This window comes from Uranotaenia lowii, chromosome 3 (genome assembly GCF_029784155.1).
Source record: "Uranotaenia lowii strain MFRU-FL chromosome 3, ASM2978415v1, whole genome shotgun sequence".
Taxonomy (NCBI): Eukaryota; Metazoa; Arthropoda; class Insecta; order Diptera; family Culicidae; genus Uranotaenia; species Uranotaenia lowii.
In genome coordinates, this window is record NC_073693.1 from 184738872 (window position 1) to 184761077 (window position 22206).

The 22206-nt window shown below is 36.4% G+C and overlaps 1 protein-coding gene across 1 annotated transcript; it reads left to right on the forward strand.

The window, feature by feature from the left end:
- Positions 1 to 11129: 11129 nt before the first annotated feature.
- On the forward strand, positions 11130 to 15719 carry LOC129752915 (uncharacterized). Its single transcript, XM_055748704.1, has one exon. It carries the CDS (start codon positions 11130 to 11132, stop codon positions 15717 to 15719), a length of 4590 nt encoding a protein of 1529 aa, XP_055604679.1.
- Positions 15720 to 22206: the final 6487 nt, after the last annotated feature.

The window sequence follows — 22206 nt, forward strand, 5'->3', positions numbered from 1 at the left end:
GTTTTATGATGTTTGACAGTATTGAAGACTGGGGCACATCTGGCACACGAAGCCCAAGGTGGTTTTAGTGGGACGAACCCACACACGGCAGCAAACACCCGGCTGTTATGGTTTGAAGTCAAATTTCCATCTGGTAAAAAAAAAAGAAAAAAAAAGTATTGAAGACTTATGGAAACTTTAAATTGACCTGGTGCTGATTTCCAAACATTTACTTTTTTCAAAAATTGAAATGAAGGCTGGAAAGTAAAAACGTTATTTTTAAATTCTTCATAAAATTATGCTTGAGTTTTAATCTGCATCGATTTTTTTCGGCTTCAGCACCTGATTCGCATTCGCATAAACAGTCGCCTAAAACTTCGGTTGGCGCTACTCGTCAACTCTCCGTTTTATGAAATTACAGTCATTAAGAATTGCAGCACCTTCTTCCCCAGATGGTGTTATACTTCCTGACTTTCAATTTCAAAAGAAGCGTTGCCTCAGATTATAGAATCTCTTAAATTGAAAAACTTGCTCCCACAGAATGTTGAAGGTGCCCTGGCCGAACCCTGCGGACTGTGTGGGGAAAGGGAAGGGTATATTAGTCGCTTTAAGTGACTCACGTTTACTTAAACGACAGATCCAGAGATATCTACGATCTACCGATGAACGTGGGGAGTTTTAAGAGGGGTAAATTTGGGGAAGGTAATCCCTGGGAGATGCTAGGCCGGCATTGCGAGTGATCATTTCGTCCTACACCTCCTATGTACCTTAAGTTTCCTACAGAAACTTCTAGAACTGACAGTGAGGCTTATTAACAACAACCTCGAGACGTTTAACATGAAGCGTTTTAAGGCATACAGCACATTTTAACTTTTAAAACAAGGAAAACACAAATGAAGCCTCGTAAAAATTATCAAATATTTACATGCATCAAAATCTATTACTTATTTTTTCCTGACAAACTCATAAAATTTCAAATCAATTTGTGCTAAACATAAATATTCATGATGAATCAGAAACTTTAAAATTTACTTGAACAAAGTAGTAAAAAATTCGATCTTAAAAATTATGTTTACATAGTTGTTTATTTTGAAATTTATGGTACAATTTCTAGCTAGCCTCAAATTATTATTTATTCTCATACAAGAGTAGTAAAAATATATTGTATAGTCTCAAAATAAAAATGTATTTTCCTGACAGGAATCACGCCACTTGATTTGAATCGTTTATGTAAATTCCTAATTTGTCTACAGATTAGACACGAATACGATCCTCGGTATGTTGACTTGGAAACATAAAACTATAAAATCTCCTATTTAGCTCTGATTTCAAATATTCTAAATCAATATGCATGCTTGAAATTGCAAAGAACTATTAATTGGATTCAAATCGAAGTTAAATCAAAACAAAATAGAGATCCTTTTCAATAGATAAAACTACAGATGTACGAGTAGATAAAATACTGAATACTTAGCTTGAGGACTTCTGACTACTGCTCCAAGAACATATTTGAATCAGGCTTAAAGGACCCTCGGAACACAGTTTTTAAACGGTGTACAGAAATGGCCAATACTGTACCGCAAGACTTCAACCGGCAGTAGGGAACAACTTTCAGCCGCTTGATCAGCTCGCTCGAAATTGCTGACCGTTTGTTTGTTTGGCCGAAGGGTACTCACGTGGCTTATGACCGTTGGCCTGTTCTGTAAGATCCATCCACACACATCGTTTGGTTTGCCCCATTTGAAGCGAAAATTGAGCTGGGAAAAAACGCCATTTCCCTGTCGTTGACTACTTCGATCTCTTTTTTTCGGCTTCAGCATCTGATCAATCCAAAACAAACATTGAATACCGGCCTATATTTGAAAAAAGTGGGTACTTATTAACCCTAATCTGCACTTGAGAAAAAACTCCCTTTTTTATGCCAAATAGAGTTGTGAAACATATTTTGTCCATATTTCCAATGCGATAGAGACAAACATAAATTCTATATAAAAAATTTTGCCGAAACGTTCGCGAACCAGAAAAAAGGAACTATTTGATCATAATATGTATATTATACAACTCTCTTTTTATTTCCTCATCTGAAATTGCTTTGAAATAACTAAATGAATTATGAAATTTCAGTTTTGGGTCAACTCATTAACTATGCACGTTATCTAGTCAACTTGGATTTGGTGGCCCACAGTTTTTCAAAATTAAAAAAAAAATACTTTTTTTTAAAACAGTCAGAACTCGGGAAATTCATGTATTTAAAAAATAAACAAAAATGCCTTTGCATTTATTTTTTTTCTTTTCATCTTGTATAATAAACAAGTTATGAAGCAAAGAAAAAATGTGACCTATTATACCTCACTCTCCCCTGTTATTAGAAGCTTGAAAATAAATTGCCTTTTCTGCTGCAATCTATGCTAACTTTGAACGTTAATTCATATAACCCTTGACTGCTATGAACTGATTCTTGATGACTAAAATAGTAGTAAAACTAATGAAAAATCATTGTTCGGGTTTTTGTAATGAGTTTTCCATCAAAGTATCCATTAATCGCGTAGTTTTTAAAATTGAAAAATGATCTGGAGCGAAACTATCTTTGATTTTAAATGGAATTAATAGCTTCCAAAATCAACAGCTAGGTGCGCTGCCTTATACCTTCTGTCTCACACGCAGTTTTTACCCCTGAATGTATGCAGCACCTTTGTATTTTTCTTATTGTATTGGCTTTATGAACAGGACATAAAAGATGTAAAATTGAGTTCGAATGGAACAAAAGACTATTACAAAGGCTGTCACAGCGTGCCAGACCAAACACACAAAAAGTTTGATTCTACCCCAAGAAATGTTTTTAAATTCTTTCTTTCAGAGGGAAGACGGGAAGGATGAGGAAAGCTTTTATACATACAGAAATACCTCGATATAAAGCAACCTCGATATAACGTAACCCAATATAAAGCAACTTTTGCCTCTATATAACGTAACTTTGAAAAATGTTTCTAATTTGAATAAATATGTTTAATTTCAACACTTTTTTGTCATAAAAATATAATAATGTTGTTTATGAGCCATGCGGTCAATTCTCAGAGGCATAAAGAGCGAATAAGCGCAAGCGTTGAAAATGTATCTCCAGTACTTTCTATTGTGATAGTCGCTTTTGTGCTTTTGAAAATCCAGCCTAGAGCATGTATCTCCATTTCAAAACTTAATGACTATATTTGCACCTACAGATAAGTAGCTTAAGCTGAAGTGAGGTTAGGACAAGTAGTCTTTTATTCAATTTAGTTTTATGTTGGCTGACAGTTGATCAATCACTGTACAGACTTCTGTACCATCGCGAATGCACGGATTTTAACACTTGCTCTGAAAATAACAAAGAAACATTTCTGATGTTTCTGAGCCGTTTTGAAAATACACCCTCTTTGGGATTTTGGTTTGGTTTTAATCGCCTATCATATCAGGATGTCATTATTTGGTGACATTTATCCAAGTCTTTTGAAGAATCTGGTCTACCTATCAAAGCTGCTCTTGTTTTAGACAATTCGGTATCGATTTTTGAATACGGCGAATGCGCCAACTGTAAACAAATCCAGATAATCACATAAATGCATTAAACTCTTTATTTTACATCCGAAAATTTGATCTTTTTTTAATTTTTCTTATTTTAGTGAAGTTAAATTAATTTTTTTCAATAAGGCGAATAGCTTTTTTATGAGTGTGTAATCCCACAGTTCATTCGCCCATTTCCCCTCAAAATTTCAATAAAGTTTGTTGTCATATTTTTTCTAAAACTCTACCATCGCTCAAACCGTATTTACTAGCAATCGAATGAAAAGTAGGTTTTTTAGACCACTTTTTGAACTTTTTGAGACCATTTTATAAAAAAATTTAAAAAACTATTTCTTGTCTTCATGATGTAGGCATTAACTTCAGCTTTCATATGCATAAGGCAAATATTTTTTTGGAGGTGTAACATATGAACTACAGCAGTTTTCGTGAGTCATGTTTTTTCGGATTTTTTTTCTTTCATGCTGAATAACGAGAAAACTATATGCTTTAGCTATATATAATGTTCTAAACATATTTTACTGACATTACAAGGTTTCTATTGATATAAGTATTATATGAAGTTCATAATAATTCAAACGACCTCAATAGATTTTACTTTTGTGGTGTCAAAATGACACCCAAAGTCGGAAAAGGGAGTTTTTTTGTCCAGGCTTCCAGGGTTCGTCCATAAAAAATGTGAAGATGCAATATTGAAGAACTTTTGAATTCATTTAGGGTACCCGAAGAAATTTTTGTATTTTGAAGCTTCTGAAAAAAGTTACAAGCCTTCAAACTTGCAATGGTGTCAAAATGACACCCTAATGCGGATGAGGGTTAAGCGAATTTTTTAGGAAAATGATTGGAAAATGCAGCTAAATAGGAAATTGATTTTATTTTCCGAAACTTGGAATGCGTTTTTCTCAAAATAAAAGGTCTTGGCGCATTCGCCGTATTCAAAAATCGATAACGAATTGTTCTGCGCATTTTAATGCAGATGAGCTGAAAACCGAAGATGGGTCGATCTTCACCACATTTTTACCACCGAATACCACTGCGGCAATACAGCCAAAATATGTATGTTTGTTGTAATCTTCATTTTAATTGTTTCTGAAAATGTTTGTTGAAATTAAATAAACAAAATTGTTGCGTTTGTGACAAATATATTTTTTTTACGTTTCTTAAATCCGTACAAACAGAATGAAGAATCAACTTTTTCACATTTACGATCACTAACGATGCTCCAAAGGACCATTTTAAGTAGTGTTTCGATATAACGTAACTTCGATATAAAGCAACGAAAAAAAAAATTCGTTGCTTTATATCGAGGTATTACTGTATTTGTTGGCATAATTCGAGAACTTATGAAGCCAATAAAGGTAGAGTCATGATTTCAGAACTAGAATCAATCTGCATTGCCATTGCTATTTAAATTTCAGAAGCAGGTTCCATTTAAAGAGATTGTTCTTGATGTTGAAATTTCAATTCAAAATGATAAACTACCTAATAAACAAAAATTAAAAAAAAAATCACCACTAATTTCTTCTATTGATCAAAGTGTAGCAAAACACACCGGGTCAGCTTTTTTTTACAATACATAACAATTCAATTGGTTGCCTGGTATTGAAAACCTATCCGATTAACTAGTGTTAGATTTTTACACTTGAGCTCGAACTTATTGAAATCTGTTAGGGAAATAATTCGGTAGTGAATTTTGAATAGGGCGAATGCGCCAAATGTAAACAAATTGAGTTATCAGCTGGGTGTTAAAATACGTTCGGAGACCTACATTTTGTGAGTACAACGTTAACCAACGACGATTTCGCCTTCGAGAAATTAAGAAAACAAAATAAAATTTTTGCTGGGTGCTTATGGAGCTGTCAAACTTTGAACGCGTTTTTCTCAAAAACAGTTATGTTAGCGCATTCGCCGTATTCAAAATTCGATACCGAATTGATTTATCAACTGAGCTGAATACCTAAAGTTTTCAAAGTAATTTTAAAATATTGAATAAACTGACTTTCCCGTCAGTAATCATTTCAAAGAAGCGTTTACTTTTTAAGCTGCTAAATACTGTTGTGAATATGCCCAATTCCCGCCTTGGTCAGGAAACATTCCGGGATTTACCCAGCACGGATATGTGCGGGAAAATGAAAATAAAATAATAAGTGAAAAATACCTTACTGGTCATTATTAATTATAGGTGTTTTTTTTTGTAAACGATTCACACTGATGTATAAAATTCCATGGAACATTCTTAATTGTTCTTTACTCAAGGCTGGGCGTGATTCCACTTCTGCCGTTTCTTATTCAATCAAACTGTTAACAGTTGTATCAAATCAAATATCACAACTACACTTTTCAAAGGAAAAAAATCTTTCTGAAAAGTTTCACCGTCCCTTGTAGAAAAGTTCGCCCATGATTATAAACAACGAGTGGAGCCAACACGAGACTTGAGAAAGTGAAACCTTTTTTTTCTCATCATAAAAATGAAAATGTTGCCCTGAGCAGAGTTTAGAATTTCTTTTTGCCCAACCTCTGAACTGGTGCGTGGTTTGATATGGTTTTATGAAACGATACACTTAGGAAAGAATCTATGCTCATTGTGTTTGTACGGAGACACGTGACTGGTTGGTGAGCAATCGAGCTAAATTGTGGGCCACCGTATCCTCAAACCAATAAGGACAATGGTTGTCTAGAGCGTATTATTGCTTTTTCCTCAATTGGTTTTCAACAATCTTTTTTTACCTAAAGAAACGAAGATTATAAATTGAAAATGACGGTATGTATTTGTTATTTTTATTTTAGTTAAAATATGAATGATTGAATCGCAACACAAAAGATAAGAAAAAAGGGTGCGAAAATAAAATATGTAGTAACACCTATGTACTTATATCTACAAAGTTAAGATTATTTCTTTAAAATATCCATGTACAAATGAAAATATATTGTTCTACAAATATTTGAAGAGATAAGTGCATATTTAGTCGATTTCTAGTATTCCAAAAGATTTAACAGAATTTTTTTTACGATTTTTTCCTCCGGGTTTCACAAATTTGAAATTTCACATTCGAGCTATAATATGTGCTTTATCAAACTCCTCAAATTCTTCATTAACATGACGAAAATGACAAAAATGACAAAAATGACAAAAATGACAAAAATGACAAAAATGACAAAAATGACAAAAATGACAAAAATGACAAAAATGACAAAAATGACAAAAATGACAAAAATGACAAAAATGACAAAAATGACAAAAATGACAAAAATGACAAAAATGACAAAAATGACAAAAATGACAAAAATGACAAGAATGACAAAAATGACAAAAATGACAAAAAAAAACAAAAATGACAAAAAAAACAAAAATGACAAAAATGACAAAAATGACAAAAATGACAAAAATGACAAAAATGACAAAAATGACAAAAATGACAAAAATGACAAAAATGACAAAAATGACAAAAATGACAAAAATGACAAAAATGACAAAAATGACAAAAATGACAAAAATGACAAAAATGACAAAAATGACAAAAATGACAAAAATGACAAAAATGACAAAAATGACAAAAATGACAAAAATGACAAAAATGACAAAAATGACAAAAATGACAAAAATGACAAAAATGACAAAAATGACAAAAATGACAAAAATGACAAAAATGACAAAAATGACAAAAATGACAAAAATGACAAAAATGACAAAAATGACAAAAATGACAAAAATGACAAAAATGACAAAAATGACAAAAATGACAAAAATGACAAAAATGACAAAAATGACAAAAATGACAAAAATGACAAAAATGACAAAAATGACAAAAATGACAAAAATGACAAAAATGACAAAAATGACAAAAATGACAAAAATGACAAAAATGACAAAAATGACAAAAATGACAAAAATGACAAAAATGACAAAAATGACAAAAATGACAAAAATGACAAAAATGACAAAAATGACAAAAATGACAAAAATGACAAAAATGACAAAAATGACAAAAATGACAAAAATGACAAAAATGACAAAAATGACAAAAATGACAAAAATGACAAAAATGACAAAAATGACAAAAATGACAAAAATGACAAAAATGACAAAAATGACAAAAATGACAAAAATGACAAAAATGACAAAAATGACAAAAATGACAAAAATGACAAAAATGACAAAAATGACAAAAATGACAAAAATGACAAAAATGACAAAAATGACAAAAATGACAAAAATGACAAAAATGACAAAAATGACAAAAATGACAAAAATGACAAAAATGACAAAAATGACAAAAATGACAAAAATGACAAAAATGACAAAAATGACAAAAATGACAAAAATGACAAAAATGACAAAAATGACAAAAATGACAAAAATGACAAAAATGACAAAAATGACAAAAATGACAAAAATGACAAAAATGACAAAAATGACAAAAATGACAAAAATGACAAAAATGACAAAAATGACAAAAATGACAAAAATGACAAAAATGACAAAAATGACAAAAATGACAAAAATGACAAAAATGACAAAAATGACAAAAATGACAAAAATGACAAAAATGACAAAAATGACAAAAATGACAAAAATGACAAAAATGACAAAAATGACAAAAATGACAAAAATGACAAAAATGACAAAAATGACAAAAATGACAAAAATGACAAAAATGACAAAAATGACAAAAATGACAAAAATGACAAAAATGACAAAAATGACAAAAATGACAAAAATGACAAAAATGACAAAAATGACAAAAATGACAAAAATGACAAAAATGACAAAAATGACAAAAATGACAAAAATGACAAAAATGACAAAAATGACAAAAATGACAAAAATGACAAAAATGACAAAAATGACAAAAATGACAAAAATGACAAAAATGACAAAAATGACAAAAATGACAAAAATGACAAAAATGACAAAAATGACAAAAATGACAAAAATGACAAAAATGACAAAAATGACAAAAATGACAAAAATAACAAAAATGACAAAAATGACAAAAATGACAAAAATGACAAAAATGACAAAAATGACAAAAATGACAAAAATGACAAAAATGACAAAAATGACAAAAATGACAAAAATGACAAAAATGACTGTTGTCGAACCCACTGTGCCGAGAACCTGATGAGTGAGTTTCGGCGACTTCATCGAACGATCACCTAGGAAATGGGAGAAACAAACAAACAGAGAGCCGTCAGATAGAGTAGGGAATATTAAAAACGTGTTTCGATTAGTCGGATTAGAAATACTTACTCGAACCACATTTTCTGAAAATCACAAAATTACACTTTTCCTCAGCCACTGCCTCGCAGAACAGTTTATTTACATTAGTGCTAAATAGTTAATCTACACTTTAAAAAGGAAACTAGAGAAAAAGTTTACCTTTACACGGTAAGATCACAGATAAATTACATCTGAAATAGACAGATTGAATGCTTTTAGGTTAACTACATATATGATCGTGAATTTCTAGACCATCAGGTAGATTAGCTAACCATCGAGCCCCGTTTGAAATTGTGTGGAAATATACCACTAACGCACACTTTAATTGTAAGTCACCATATAAATCACCTTATTATCAGACACTTGTAATGAATTCAATATACTTGCAGTTTGAAGCATCAGCTATTAAAAATCGGTGTTTTGCATCAACGTTATCCACAACAATCTTCAAAAATTAAATGGTTACCATGCCCATACACTCAAGGCGATGCACTATCCAATAAATGCCCATCAACCGAGGCCACTGGGGCTGAGAAACCTGCGCACAACTGCTTCATGTGCAGTCGTTCGGACAGCGCTGACAATCTTGTCGGCTGTGACAGTTGCTCTGCATGGGCTCACTATGACTGTGCTGGAGTTTCCGGATCGATCGAGGCAACAGACAGAACCTGGAGGTGTAATGATTGTTCTAATAAGGAAAAGGTTTTGAAGAATCCATCACAAACACGCTCGCGGAGCAGTAGACGATCGTTACGCATGGATGAGAATCTTCAGAATCTTCAGTTGCTAGAAGAGCAACAGCGAATAGAGCTACAGGCGCTAGCGGAAGAGGAGGAAGATAGGAAAGCCTTCCGTCAGAAACGGTTGAAAATTCAGCAAGATTATCTTAAGCAACGCTTCATCGTTCAACGAGATGGCTCCACGAGCGATGGAAGTGTTTCCAGCGGTGGGAGAAGTAGGCGGATTGTTGAGAGATGGTTGACACAGGAACCTGTGCAAATAACAGCAGAACGCGTGAAAGCATGGGAGTTTCCACTGCAGCCTACGAACTCTGACCCAACGCCACCCACAACGACAGCTTCTACACTATTGCGAAAGGAGAACGCAGCCGTTCATATGGGAAGTCCCCCCACCATACCGCTCGTACCAAAGTCTGCATCAACCCCCTATCCCAGCACTAATCAACCTACCATCCCTGCCGTCGTTCTTCCCAGTATGTACGGTAGTTTGTCCGACTTGCGGATGAGACCATTACTTACCACTGAAACTAGTGGATCTCGGTTGGTACCGAGGGTGAGCTTACCCGAAAACTTTGCATCTCGATTGCCACCGGTGAGCTCAAGTGCTACGCATTTCGCCGAACCACCATCGTTGAGTCTCACTGAGTTGGCAGAACACCTACCGTATTTCACAAGCAAAAGTACCCAATGCACAAACATGTCAGGCGCACCAGTATCAATCCATGGTTTGTCAGGAATTTCAGGAATGGGAGATCCCGTTTATTCCTTGGATGATCGAAGACCTCTGTCTGCTATAACCGAAGAACCAAGTCCTTATATGCATTCGGTGGCACCCTCTTCAGAGGTGTGTTCACAGATTCGTGCATCCGGAGAGCCTATTTACTGTTCCCGAGACCCTCACGTAGCGCCTTCCAGATATTTACCGGTGTCGTCAGCTCCGAGTCGTAGCTACGATCCGAAAGAGACATTCTATCCCGTTCCATTTAGGCATGCTTCGGTCGTCACTAATCCGTCTCATATTCCTGTTGACAATACCGCCCAGGTTACATGGGTCACACAACCAGGGACTTTCGTGCCTATTCCGACAGTTGTAACAGACACCAATTCGTCAGTCCCGAATTTTATCGGCGGACCGAAAAATTTGATTCGTTCTGACGTGCAACCGTTCCACAACTTACCGAAAACGGTTGGATCTCCGAACATACTATCGAACATCGATGTTCAACGACCTGAAACGGAATCAACAAGAAATATTTTATCGCATCAAGGTTTCACTAACTCCCAACTAGCTGCACGACAAATCATGAATCGGGAGCTACCCACTTTCGCAGGCAACCCGCACGATTGGCCCTTATTCTTTGGTACATTCAAAAATAGCACAGAATCTTGTGGGTTTACTCATGCTGAAAACCTGGCACGACTGCAACGATGCCTGCAAGGGGAGGCATTAGAAGCTGTAAAAAGTAAACTCCAGTATCCCGACTCGGTTCCGTACATCATGAATACACTTCAAATGCCCGGAGATTCTTCTTTTTTCCATGCTACAAAAACTTCGCCGTGCACCCCCGCCAAAACAAGACAACCTGAAATCGATAATTACGTTTGGACTAGCCGTTAGAAATGCTGTAGACGATATGGCAATTGCAAATTTGGAGGAACATCTATCGAATCCTATGTTGCTACTCGAGCTTGTGGAAAAACTACCAACACCTTTACAAATGGAATGGTCGCGTTTCAAGCGACGATACACCCCCGTTAACATGATGACCTTTAGTGAATTTATGTCTGAGCAGGTCGAAGCAGCTTCGGACGTTGTTATGCCAAACTGTATGTCGTTCAGTACAGAGAAGGCAGTTAAATCGGTGCGCGACAAACATAAACTTAACATCCACATAGAAAACTCGGAACACGATGATTCAGAAGGGGTTCAAATTTCACATAAGCGGTGTGTTTACTGTTCTGATCCAAACCACGAAGTGATCCACTGTGTGCAATTTCAGACCCTAGACTTGGATGGGAGGTGGAAGGCGGTCAAGCAAAGGGGAATGTGTTCATTATGCTTAATACCACACAAAAATGGGCCTTGCCGCTCCAGGAGAGTATGTGGCATTAATGGCTGCAAGACTAGACACCACGCATTGTTGCATCCCGTCGCCTCTAAAAGTACACGTAATGCTGCTGAACCATCAGAAGAACGGGGTGAGACTTCCATCCTTAATCATCATTTCGGTACATCCTTTGTTCTTTTCCGATACCTACCGGTAAATTTACACTGTAACGGAAAAAGAGTGACAACCTTCGCCTTCCTCGATGATGGGTCCTCATCAACTTTAATGGATGCTTCCATCGCAACGGAACTGGGTATCACGGGGCCAGTTGACCCGCTGTGGCTAACCTGGACTAGTGACATTTCTCGCGAAGAGAAGGGATCCATGAGAGTCTCTGTGCAAATCTCTGGCCAGGGTTCTGCAAAACGGTATACGATGAAAGATGTTCGAACTGTCGAGCAATTAAATTTACCCGAACAATCGTTCAATTACGCTGGCATGCAAAAGGATTATCCTCATCTGAAGGGACTTCCCTTCAACAGTTACTCCGGCGTCAGACCAATGCTCATTATTGGAATCGAACATGTGAGTCTTCTAACACCCTTAACCATTCGAGAGGGTCGACAAGACGAACCGATTGCTGCCAAGACACGACTTGGGTGGTGTGTATACGGTAAGCAGATTAAAACACCCCGCAACGAAGTAACCTTACATGTACACTGGGAGCAGCAATTCGGCAACCAGCAGCTACACGATTTGATGGGCAGTTTTTTTAAACTGGAAGAAACTCTAGTGGTTAAAGAGCCGGACTCAACCTTAGAAAAGGAGGCCTTAGATATTCTCCAGCAAACCACGCGACGACTAGGCAATCGCTTCGAAACCGGACTTCTCTGGAAACACAAACACCGTTGTTTCCCAAACACTTATCCGATGGCGGCACGTCGCGAGGCAAGTCTCAATAAACGTCTACAAAAGGATCCTGAGTTGCACGAAATTGTCCGTTCTCAAATAGCAAGCTACTTGGAAAAGGGCTATGCTCATAAAATTACCGATCGAGAATTGACTGAGTCGGACCCAGGTCAAATCTGGTACTTACCACTGGGAATAGTGCGCAACCCCAAAAAACCCACTAAAGTACGCTTGATTTGGGATGCTGCTGCCAAAACGAATGGAGTGTCGCTCAACGACATGTTGATGAAGGGACCGGATATGGTGACGTCGTTGCCAGCTGTACTTGTACGATTTCGCCAACGAAGTGTAGCTATATGCGGTGACATCAAGGAGATGTTCCACCAGGTGAACATAATATTAGAAGACAAGCAAGCCCAGCGGTTCCTTTTTCGCAATCAAACAGACGAAACACCACAAATTTATGTAATGGACGTCGCCACATTTGGTGCCTCCTGTTCTCCCTGCATTGCACAGTATATAAAAAACAGGAATGCCAAAGAACATGCAACACAGTTTCCACGCGCTGCCGAAGCTATAATCAACAGACACTACGTGGACGACTTCCTTGCTAGCGTTGACACCATTGACGAAGCCATCGAACAGATAAAAGAGGTCAGTCATGTACATGCGTTAGGAGGTTTTGAAATCCGCAACTTTCTTTCGAATGCCCCAGAAGTTCTCGAAAAAATTGGGGCTCCGTACCCGCACAGCTTCAAGCATTTGAACCTGGAACCGGGCGTGGAAGAACCTGAAAAGGCAGAACGGATTTTGGGCATGATGTGGAAACCTTGCCAAGATCTCTTCACGTTTAGCACTACTTTGCAGCCAGCTATTGAGCAGATTTTAAATCCCGAGCGCACACCCACAAAAAGAGAAGTGCTGCGCACCGTTATGAGCCTGTTCGACCCACTAGGACTAATCGCTCACTTTGTTGTCCACGGTAAAATCATCATGCAAGAGCTCTGGAAATATGGATCAGATTGGGATGAAGCTATGCCTGAGGAGCTGCGTGTCAAATGGCACCGTTGGACGGAGCTTTTGGCAAAACTCAACGAAGTAAGCGTCCCTCGCTACTTTTTTCCTGGAATCTCTAGTGCTGATATCAAGGGACTGCAATTGCACGTGTTCGTAGATGCCAGCGAATCAGCATTCGCATGTGTAGCTTACTTGCGACTTATCTATAATAATAGCCCTCTTTGTGCGTTACTTTCAGCAAAGACCAAAGTGGCTCCTTTAAAGCCGATATCAATGCCTCGATCGGAGTTACAAGCAGCTCTCATGGGTGCTCGCATGACGGAGACTTTGTCAGAAACTTTAGAACTTCCAATTGAACGTAAATATCTGTGGACTGATTCACTTACAGTTCTTGCCTGGTTACGTTCAGACAGTCGACGCTACCATCAATTTGTGAGCTATCGGGTAGGGGAGATTCTAGCTAAAACCTCAATTTGCGAATGGCACTACGTACCTTCCAAACAGAATGTGGCCGATGACGCCACTAAATGGGGAAATGGACCCAATTTCAGTCCAAATAACCGTTGGTTTTCCGGACCGGAATTCCTCAAGCAATCCGAAGATCATTGGCCAGTGAATCGCAAAAATTATCCGCTTCCAGAAGACGAGCTTCGATCTGTGTTCTTACATCATTCTGAAGCTCCATATTCCCTCATCGAGGTTACACGATTTCCACGGTGGAGCAGACTACTACGGGCTACAGCGAGTTTCTTACGAGCAGTAAAAAGATTTAAAAAGGTCATCATTTCCGGTCCATTTAGCTCGGCCGAACTTATAGAGGCAGAGACTCTACTGTGGAAACAAACTCAACTTGATGTCTTTCCGGAGGAATATCATATACTTCAAGGCCTCTTGAAAGGAACGAAATCCGAAGGAATCCCGAAATCCAGTGCGCTATACATTTTTTCACCTTTTATGGACCAGTCTGGAGTGATTCGAATGGACAGTAGAATAGGAGCCGCTCCTAGCGCTACAGCTGAAACTAAGTTTCCTGTTATATTGCCGAAAAATCATCATCTTACAAATTTACTTATTCTCAACTATCATGAACGGTTCCTCCATCGAAATAACGAGACGGTCTGCAATGAGATTCATCAGAAGTTCCGAATCCCAAATTTACGCGTAGCTGTACGCAGAGTTGCGAGAAACTGCATGGCTTGCCGCATTCGCAACGCACGACCACGCCCTCCAAGGATGGCTCCTCTACCGGCAGTGCGATTGACCCCATATATAAAGCCGTTTACCCATACGGGAGTGGATTATTTTGGTCCACTTCTGGTCAAACAGGGTCGCAGTCTAGTGAAGCGATGGGTATGCCTTTTCACCTGTCTTACCATTCGAGCGGTCCACGTGGAAATCGTTTGTAGTCTCTCGACGAGTTCCTGCATCTTAGCAATACGAAGGTTCATTGCGCGCCGCGGCTCACCATCTTCATTTTACTCCGATAATGGTACCAATTTTCGGGGCGCCAGCAACATCCTACGAGATACAATTGAAAATATAAGTAAGGAATGCGCGGTTACATTTACAAACACAGATACCCAATGGTTCTTCAATCCGCCGCTCTCCCCCCATATGGGCGGTGCTTGGGAACGCATGGTGCGTTCAATAAAGGAAGCTATGCAGGCGATTGGTAATCATCAACAACATCCCAGTGACGAAGTACTGGCAACGGTTGCACTGGAGGCAGAAGGAATCGTCAACTCCCGTCCACTAACTTATGTCCCACTCGATCATGCAGATGCGGAAGCCATCACGCCGAATCATTTTCTTCTCTACGGAGAAAGGGGTATAACACAACCCCCCAGCATAATTCAATCGGACACGCGTGTGTTGCGCGACAGTTGGCGCCTGGCGCAAACGTTAACCGATATTTTCTGGAGTCGATGGATAAAAGAATATTTGCCCACAATTGCACGCAGAACAAAGTGGTTTGACTCGGTAAGACCACTGGAAGCAGGTGACTTGGTAGTGGTGGTAAACAAGAACCATCGAAATGGTTGGGAACGTGGACGCATTTTGGAGGTTTACAAGGGAACTGACGGTCAAGTGCGACAAGCACTTGTTCGGACAAGCAATGGAATCATTCGCCGCCCAGCCACAGTTTTAGCCCTTCTTGATGTACGCGCAGCACTCCCGACGGATGACCGGAAGTCCCCGAGACTACACGGGGAGGAGAATGTTGTCGAACCCACTGTGCCGAGAACCTGATGAGTGAGTTTCGGCGACTTCATCGAACGATCACCTAGGAAATGGGAGAAACAAACAAACAGAGAGCCGTCAGATAGAGTAGGGAATATTAAAAACGTGTTTCGATTAGTCGGATTAGAAATACTTACTCGCTAGAACCACATTTTCTGAAAATCACAAAATTACACTTTTCCTCAGCCACTGCCTCGCAGAACAGTTTATTTACATTAGTGCTAAATAGTTAATCTACACTTTAAAAAGGAAACTAGAGAAAAAGTTTACCTTTACACGGTAAGATCACAGATAAATTACATCTGAAATAGACAGATTGAATGCTTTTAGGTTAACTACATATATGATCGTGAATTTCTAGACCATCAGGTAGATTAGCTAACCATCGAGCCCCGTTTGAAATTGTGTGGAAATATACCACTAACGCACACTTTAATTGTAAGTCACCATATAAATCACCTTATTATCAGACACTTGTAATGAATTCAATATACTTGCAGTTTGAAGCATCAGCTATTAAAAATCGGTGTTCTGCATCAACGTTATCCACAACAATGACAAAAATGACAAAAATGACAAAAATGACAAAAATGACAAAAATGACAAAAATGACAAAAATGACAAAAATGACAAAAATGACAAAAATGACAAAAATGACAAAAATGACAAAAATGACAAAAATGACAAAAATGACAAAAATGACAAAAATGACAAAAATGACAAAAATGACAAAAATGACAAAAATGACAAAAATGACAAAAATGACAAAAATGACAAAAATGACAAAAATGACAAAAATGACAAAAATGACAAAAATGACAAAAATGACAAAAATGACAAAAATGACAAAAATGACAAAAATGACAAAAATGACAAAAATGACAAAAAATGACAAAAATGACAAAAATGACAAAAATGACAAAAATGACAAAAATGACAAAAATGACAAAAATGACAAAAATGACAAAAATGACAAAAATGACAAAAATTACAAAAATGACAAAAATGACAAAAATGACAAAAATGACAAAAATGACAAAAATGACAAAAATGACAAAAATGACAAAAATGACAAAAATGACGAAAATGACAAAAATGACAAAAATGACAAAAATGACAAAAATGACAAAAATGACAAAATTGACAAAAATGACAAAATTGACAAAAATGACAAAAATGACAAAAATGACAAAAATGACAAAAATGACAAAAATGACAAAAATGACAAAAATGACAATAATGACAAAAATGACAAAAATGACAAAAATGACAAAAATGACAAAAATGACGAAAATGACAAAAATGACAAAAATGACAAAAATGACAAAATTGACAAAATTGACTAAATTGACAAAATTGACAAAAATGACAAAAATGACAAAAATGACAAAAATGACAAAAATGACAAAAATGATAAAAATGACAAAAATAAAAAAATTTGCTAAATTGTATTTTGAAAATCACAATTCTTCCAATACATCCACCGGAAATCGCAGGAACCTCACCAGCTCGATCCGTACTAACCTGTTCTCTGGTAGCAACAGTTGAAACCCTTTAATATTTTAGGTTTGTGTGATTGCTTAGAGCATGATCAACAGTGGTTTTATCAACTGTGGTAAATTTACGCTCTTTCTCTTTTTGTAGGAGAGCCCGTTCAAGTCACTCACTCAAATTTTCCGCCGGCCGGCCTTTCTTTTCAGTTGTGGGACGGGAAATGGGAAATTCAAAGAGAATGAGTGGTCTATGTGTAGAAAAATTACTCTCTCAACATTATTGTTGCACTCGGCCCACACGAGGTGTCTTTGATTAAACAAATCTGATCATTATAGGAACCTATCTACTTTATTATCACTAAAACACGTGGTTTGCATTGAACTGCGCATGGTTTGTACGAAGCTGATCCGGTCGGCATAAATGCATTATTTTTGTTTTGTTCGTGTGAATCCGAACACGAGTACTCATTGCAATTTATAAATACTTAACAACATATTTTATGCAATGCTTTATCTGTCGTGTCAGATCTAAGATATTCTTGAAAAAACGAAATAACATTCGGCAATCTGATAAAGCATGAAGTTATTTTATTTGTCAAATCAGTAAACAATAAGATGGACAAGATAAGTTTAATTATATTATAAATTCTCTAGGATACTGCTTTTTTTTCCCGTTCGATTTTGGCAACACGCCCGTACATTTTGTGTTGCCAAAATCGAACGGTTTTTTTTCTCATCTTATTTTTCAGTTATTTTTACAAATAACTATCATTATTATTAAAAACGTTAATTTTAGTCAATTTCCGACCAATTGTAGTCGATTTTTTATTTTTTTCATCATATTTTTGATGCATTTTGCACTTTTCCTGTTTTGTTTATAATGTTTGTTTTCTTTTGTCATATTTGATGTTTTTGTCATTCTTCATCATTTTTTTGTTGTTATTTGTCATATTCAGTCTTTTGTTTGAATTTGATTTTTAAGTTTTTGAATTTTTCATCTTTTTGTCATTTTTTTGTCATTTTTGAGTACTTTATAAAATTTGGAAAAATCTTTGGTTTTTATTGTTGCATTTTATCACCATTTTAGAACATAAAAACATATTTATGGTGTTTGTCTAAATTAAATCGGTCCTGTTATAACGAAAACTTAAAGGTAATGTTGCTTCTAAAAACCGTTCGATTTTGGCAGATGTTCCAATATCGGATGTTGCCAAAATCGAATGTTGCCAAAATCGAATGTTGCCAAAAACGAACGAGGTCTGTATATAGTTGGTTACTTATAAAACCGAGGATTTGATTTTTGAATCATTCTCAAGAAGTGAAGTTCTTAAAAATATTTAGCAGATGTTACAGTGCATATCATGTTAAAAAATTTTTGTTTCGTTTATTGTGTTTTAGTATCTGCAGTTGGCAGACAATTATTGAAAAAAATATCCGGAGCAATTGTGTTCGTAAACATCGAACCCATGCACTCAGGCAAGACTCAGGAGGAAATTGCTTTGCCAACTGAGTTATAATATAAGCGAACAAAACCCTTTTTTGAATGTTTTCTTTTAAAAAAACTCTTACATATTGATTGGGTTCCTAGCATTTTATCCTTTTTGTACTGGAACACTTTAGAAGACTATTCCTGGACCCTTCCCTTCAAAATAACCCAGAATACCTCTTTTGGAATGTAGTTTTGACGATTTTTTTTTCAGAAAAAAAAACAAAACCTTTGTCTTCTTATCTCTGTATTGCAGTTTTCGCGTAATTGCACGGTTCCAGAAGTAATAAAATCGGAGCATCAGCTTTGTGGGACCTATGAAAGGTAAGCGACTGCTTTTTGTGGCATTTTTTCTCTTTTATTTGTTCGTTAACTGTGGAATTTTTAGAAGTGATAAATTTAAATTGCCACACTCATAGATCATCAGCCATAATGAAAAAAAGCGTAGAAAATTTGTGAATTTTTCTTTCGAAACTTTGCAAGAATATTTAGGCTGGATTTGACCGATGATCTGCTAGGCGCCCGCTTCAAAGTACGTTTTGACGTCGAAGCAATTTAGAATTTTACAATCAGTGATCCAATCTTCATCCTTACAATTAGGCCAACGTATTCCTTCTATTGATAAGGCTAGACAGCTTTCTTACTTTGTAGATATGAAATCTGACCTGTTTCTATGTCCACTGAATGAAATTTGTTTATATGTATGTACCATCAAGTCACCATTCACCGCCCAGACACCATTTACCGCCCAAAATCACCCTTTTGTGTGTATTTCGAAAAAAACTGGAATTTTTTCTCTAAAAATAAGACCTGTGTTCTGTGTCGGCATCATTGTTCGACCATTTCACTGAAAAATCATCACTTAATTATGCTAACTATAGCCAGAAATAAAATATTTGGTTTTTCGTTTCCGGTCAAATTATTGAATTCGACGCCTGTTAGCGAACTAAGCATAACTGTGCTCCTAGGGAAAAAAGGGGTTTTGTTTACTAAATAGTACGTATTTGTCCTACAATCGACTTGAAACGATAGTTTGATTTTTGTAGAATAGATTTGCATCGGAAAATTTTCGATTTTTTCAATAGTTGTTGTTTTTTGAAGCGTTTAGTGATGGGCGGTAATTGGTGTATAAATAAAAGTGTGGGTTCCTAATTACACGCACAATTTCTTTGTTTTTAACGCATGTATTGTATCAAAAGTGTATATTGTAAGAAGCATTTAGTTTGATTACGTTAGAAAATGATGTTTTATCGCTGAAAGTAACCGATTACTTGAGGCTGTTTGCCGGGAATCATCATTTTGTCAGTCAACGCACTTTGTTAAAATTTGTACAAAATTTGCGGGAAAGATTTCACAAAATGTATTCTCTCAAGATCCAAAATATGGTTTTGACAGCCCGTTACATGGACAATATTAAAAAGAACAGTTTCCGTGTTGTTAGATAGTTTTTCCTTAAGAAAACATTATCGATACCCGAAAAAGTCGAGTGGGCGGTAATAGGGCCAGTTGAACACCTCAACGTTTCCACTAAATTTTTTATTTAAAGTAGAGCAGTTTTGAGATGTATTGGAAAAAAAAGCGAATAAAAATCTGCCGTCGTTTTTTTATTACACATGTTTGAAGTTGAAAAACCTTAACTGGGCGGTAGATGGTGACATGATGGTATATCGATGAAATTTTTTAAACTTTATTTATTTTCCCCTTTGGGTGTTTTCGAAAATCTGGAAGGGAGAGGGGTTGAAAAAAGAAAAACAAAATTTGTTCCGGCCTAATTTCAATAATTTATATTTATTAGTCCTTTGGTCTAAACTCAAACATGTCTTTTGCAGGTTTTAGGAACACAGAAAAATGAATGTTGAACACACTTAAAGCATTTAACGAACTTGAAGAAGTTGATTTTCTGTTAGGCGAACTTTTTCACTAAAGCAACAAAACTCGGAAACCCACTTTTCCTCAATTTACAATCAGCTCTTCTCTTCATGTATTGTAAATTTCCTTCTTTATTTTTCATCTCTTTTAAACGCTTTAATATTGATATTTTTGAATGTGTGATCAATAAAATAATACCGATTTTTTTAAAGAAATATTTTCATCGACAGTTTTAGACATTTTAACAATTGTTTATTGACCCTGAAAGTCGATTAAAAAAAGAATGAAATTAAAAAATAAAAATTAAATATTTCCAATCATCCTCAGACTTTCCAAAAGGGTTGCCAAAATTTCTGGGAGTTTCTAAGACAGTTGCCAAGTTTGAGTTAAATTTTACAATGCTCTGACTTTTGTCAATTTTTGTGATAAAAAGATCTGTTAGCTTAATTTTTTTCAGTACAATTGTAACCGTCCATATTTCTACGTCCCCTTATTCATTTGTAAATTTCTTGATTTTCTTAAATTATTAATAAATATAAGAGTAAAAATCCCACTTCTACCGAGTAAGCTATTTAGGATAGTTTTAAGAATAAAACGCCAACCAACAAACTAAAAATGCATTCAAAAATTTACTAAAATAAAACAAATAAAAATAAAATAAAAATTCAAAATATTGAAAAAGAAAAGAGTAGGTTGCGGCACAACGTCTTTTTCATATTTAAACCAACAGTACACTGCTAGGTTTGTAGACAGAAGCAACTACACCACACTCTCCACAAAACACCACAGAACTTCACCAAAGTGGTATAAATACTGCCCTATGGTAAAAGTTCATGGAAAAATGGAAAACGGAGTTGGAAAAACGAGACTTCCGCTGGATCTTCCACTTCGTTTCGGACCAGCAAGAAAGCAACATCTTACGCTACAAAAAGGTGTTTGTTCCAAAGTTTACCTATAAATCGTCCCTTAACTAGTTCCGGAAGTTTTATCCGTGTTAAGTGACCTCGTTGATCAAAACCTTTGGCTTAATCCGTGGGTAGCGCCAATTTCTACCAGGATAAGCCTGGGTAAACTGTCTGCTCTCGAAGAAGGCTGAGGTAGCATTCCTCAATTTTCTAAATTCCGAAAGAGCGTTCAACCAACATACGTTCTAACATACCTCGTGGTCGGAAGTTCCAAAAAGAGCGTTACAACAACCTACGCTCCGACGGCCCTGTGGTCCGACGCACTGGAAGCTGGTGTGGAATCCCCCATTGGTGGCCGAACCGATAGAAACCTAAAACCTCCGAAGGCAACACCGATTTCCCGACGGCCTCGTGGTTTCGTTTCCAAACCAAGGAACTTGTCTCAGATCTGGGCGACTTAGGGCATGTTAGGGATTTATGTGCCGAATAAATATATCAAAATTCAGTAACTTGGTGTGATTTCTACCTCTTCTTATCACTTTCTCAATTACGACAAGCTTGAGCCGACCCTGGGAATCTTGAGGAATCTCTTTGGACTGAGCGGGCGTAACGAAAGGAGAGTTACACAATTGAAAAATTGGTTTTGATTGCATTTAAACGATCTACGATTTTAAAAGTGTTTAGATCAAATTGAAAAAAAAATACCAAAAATTACTGACTTGTTGTGTAAATATCACAAGCTT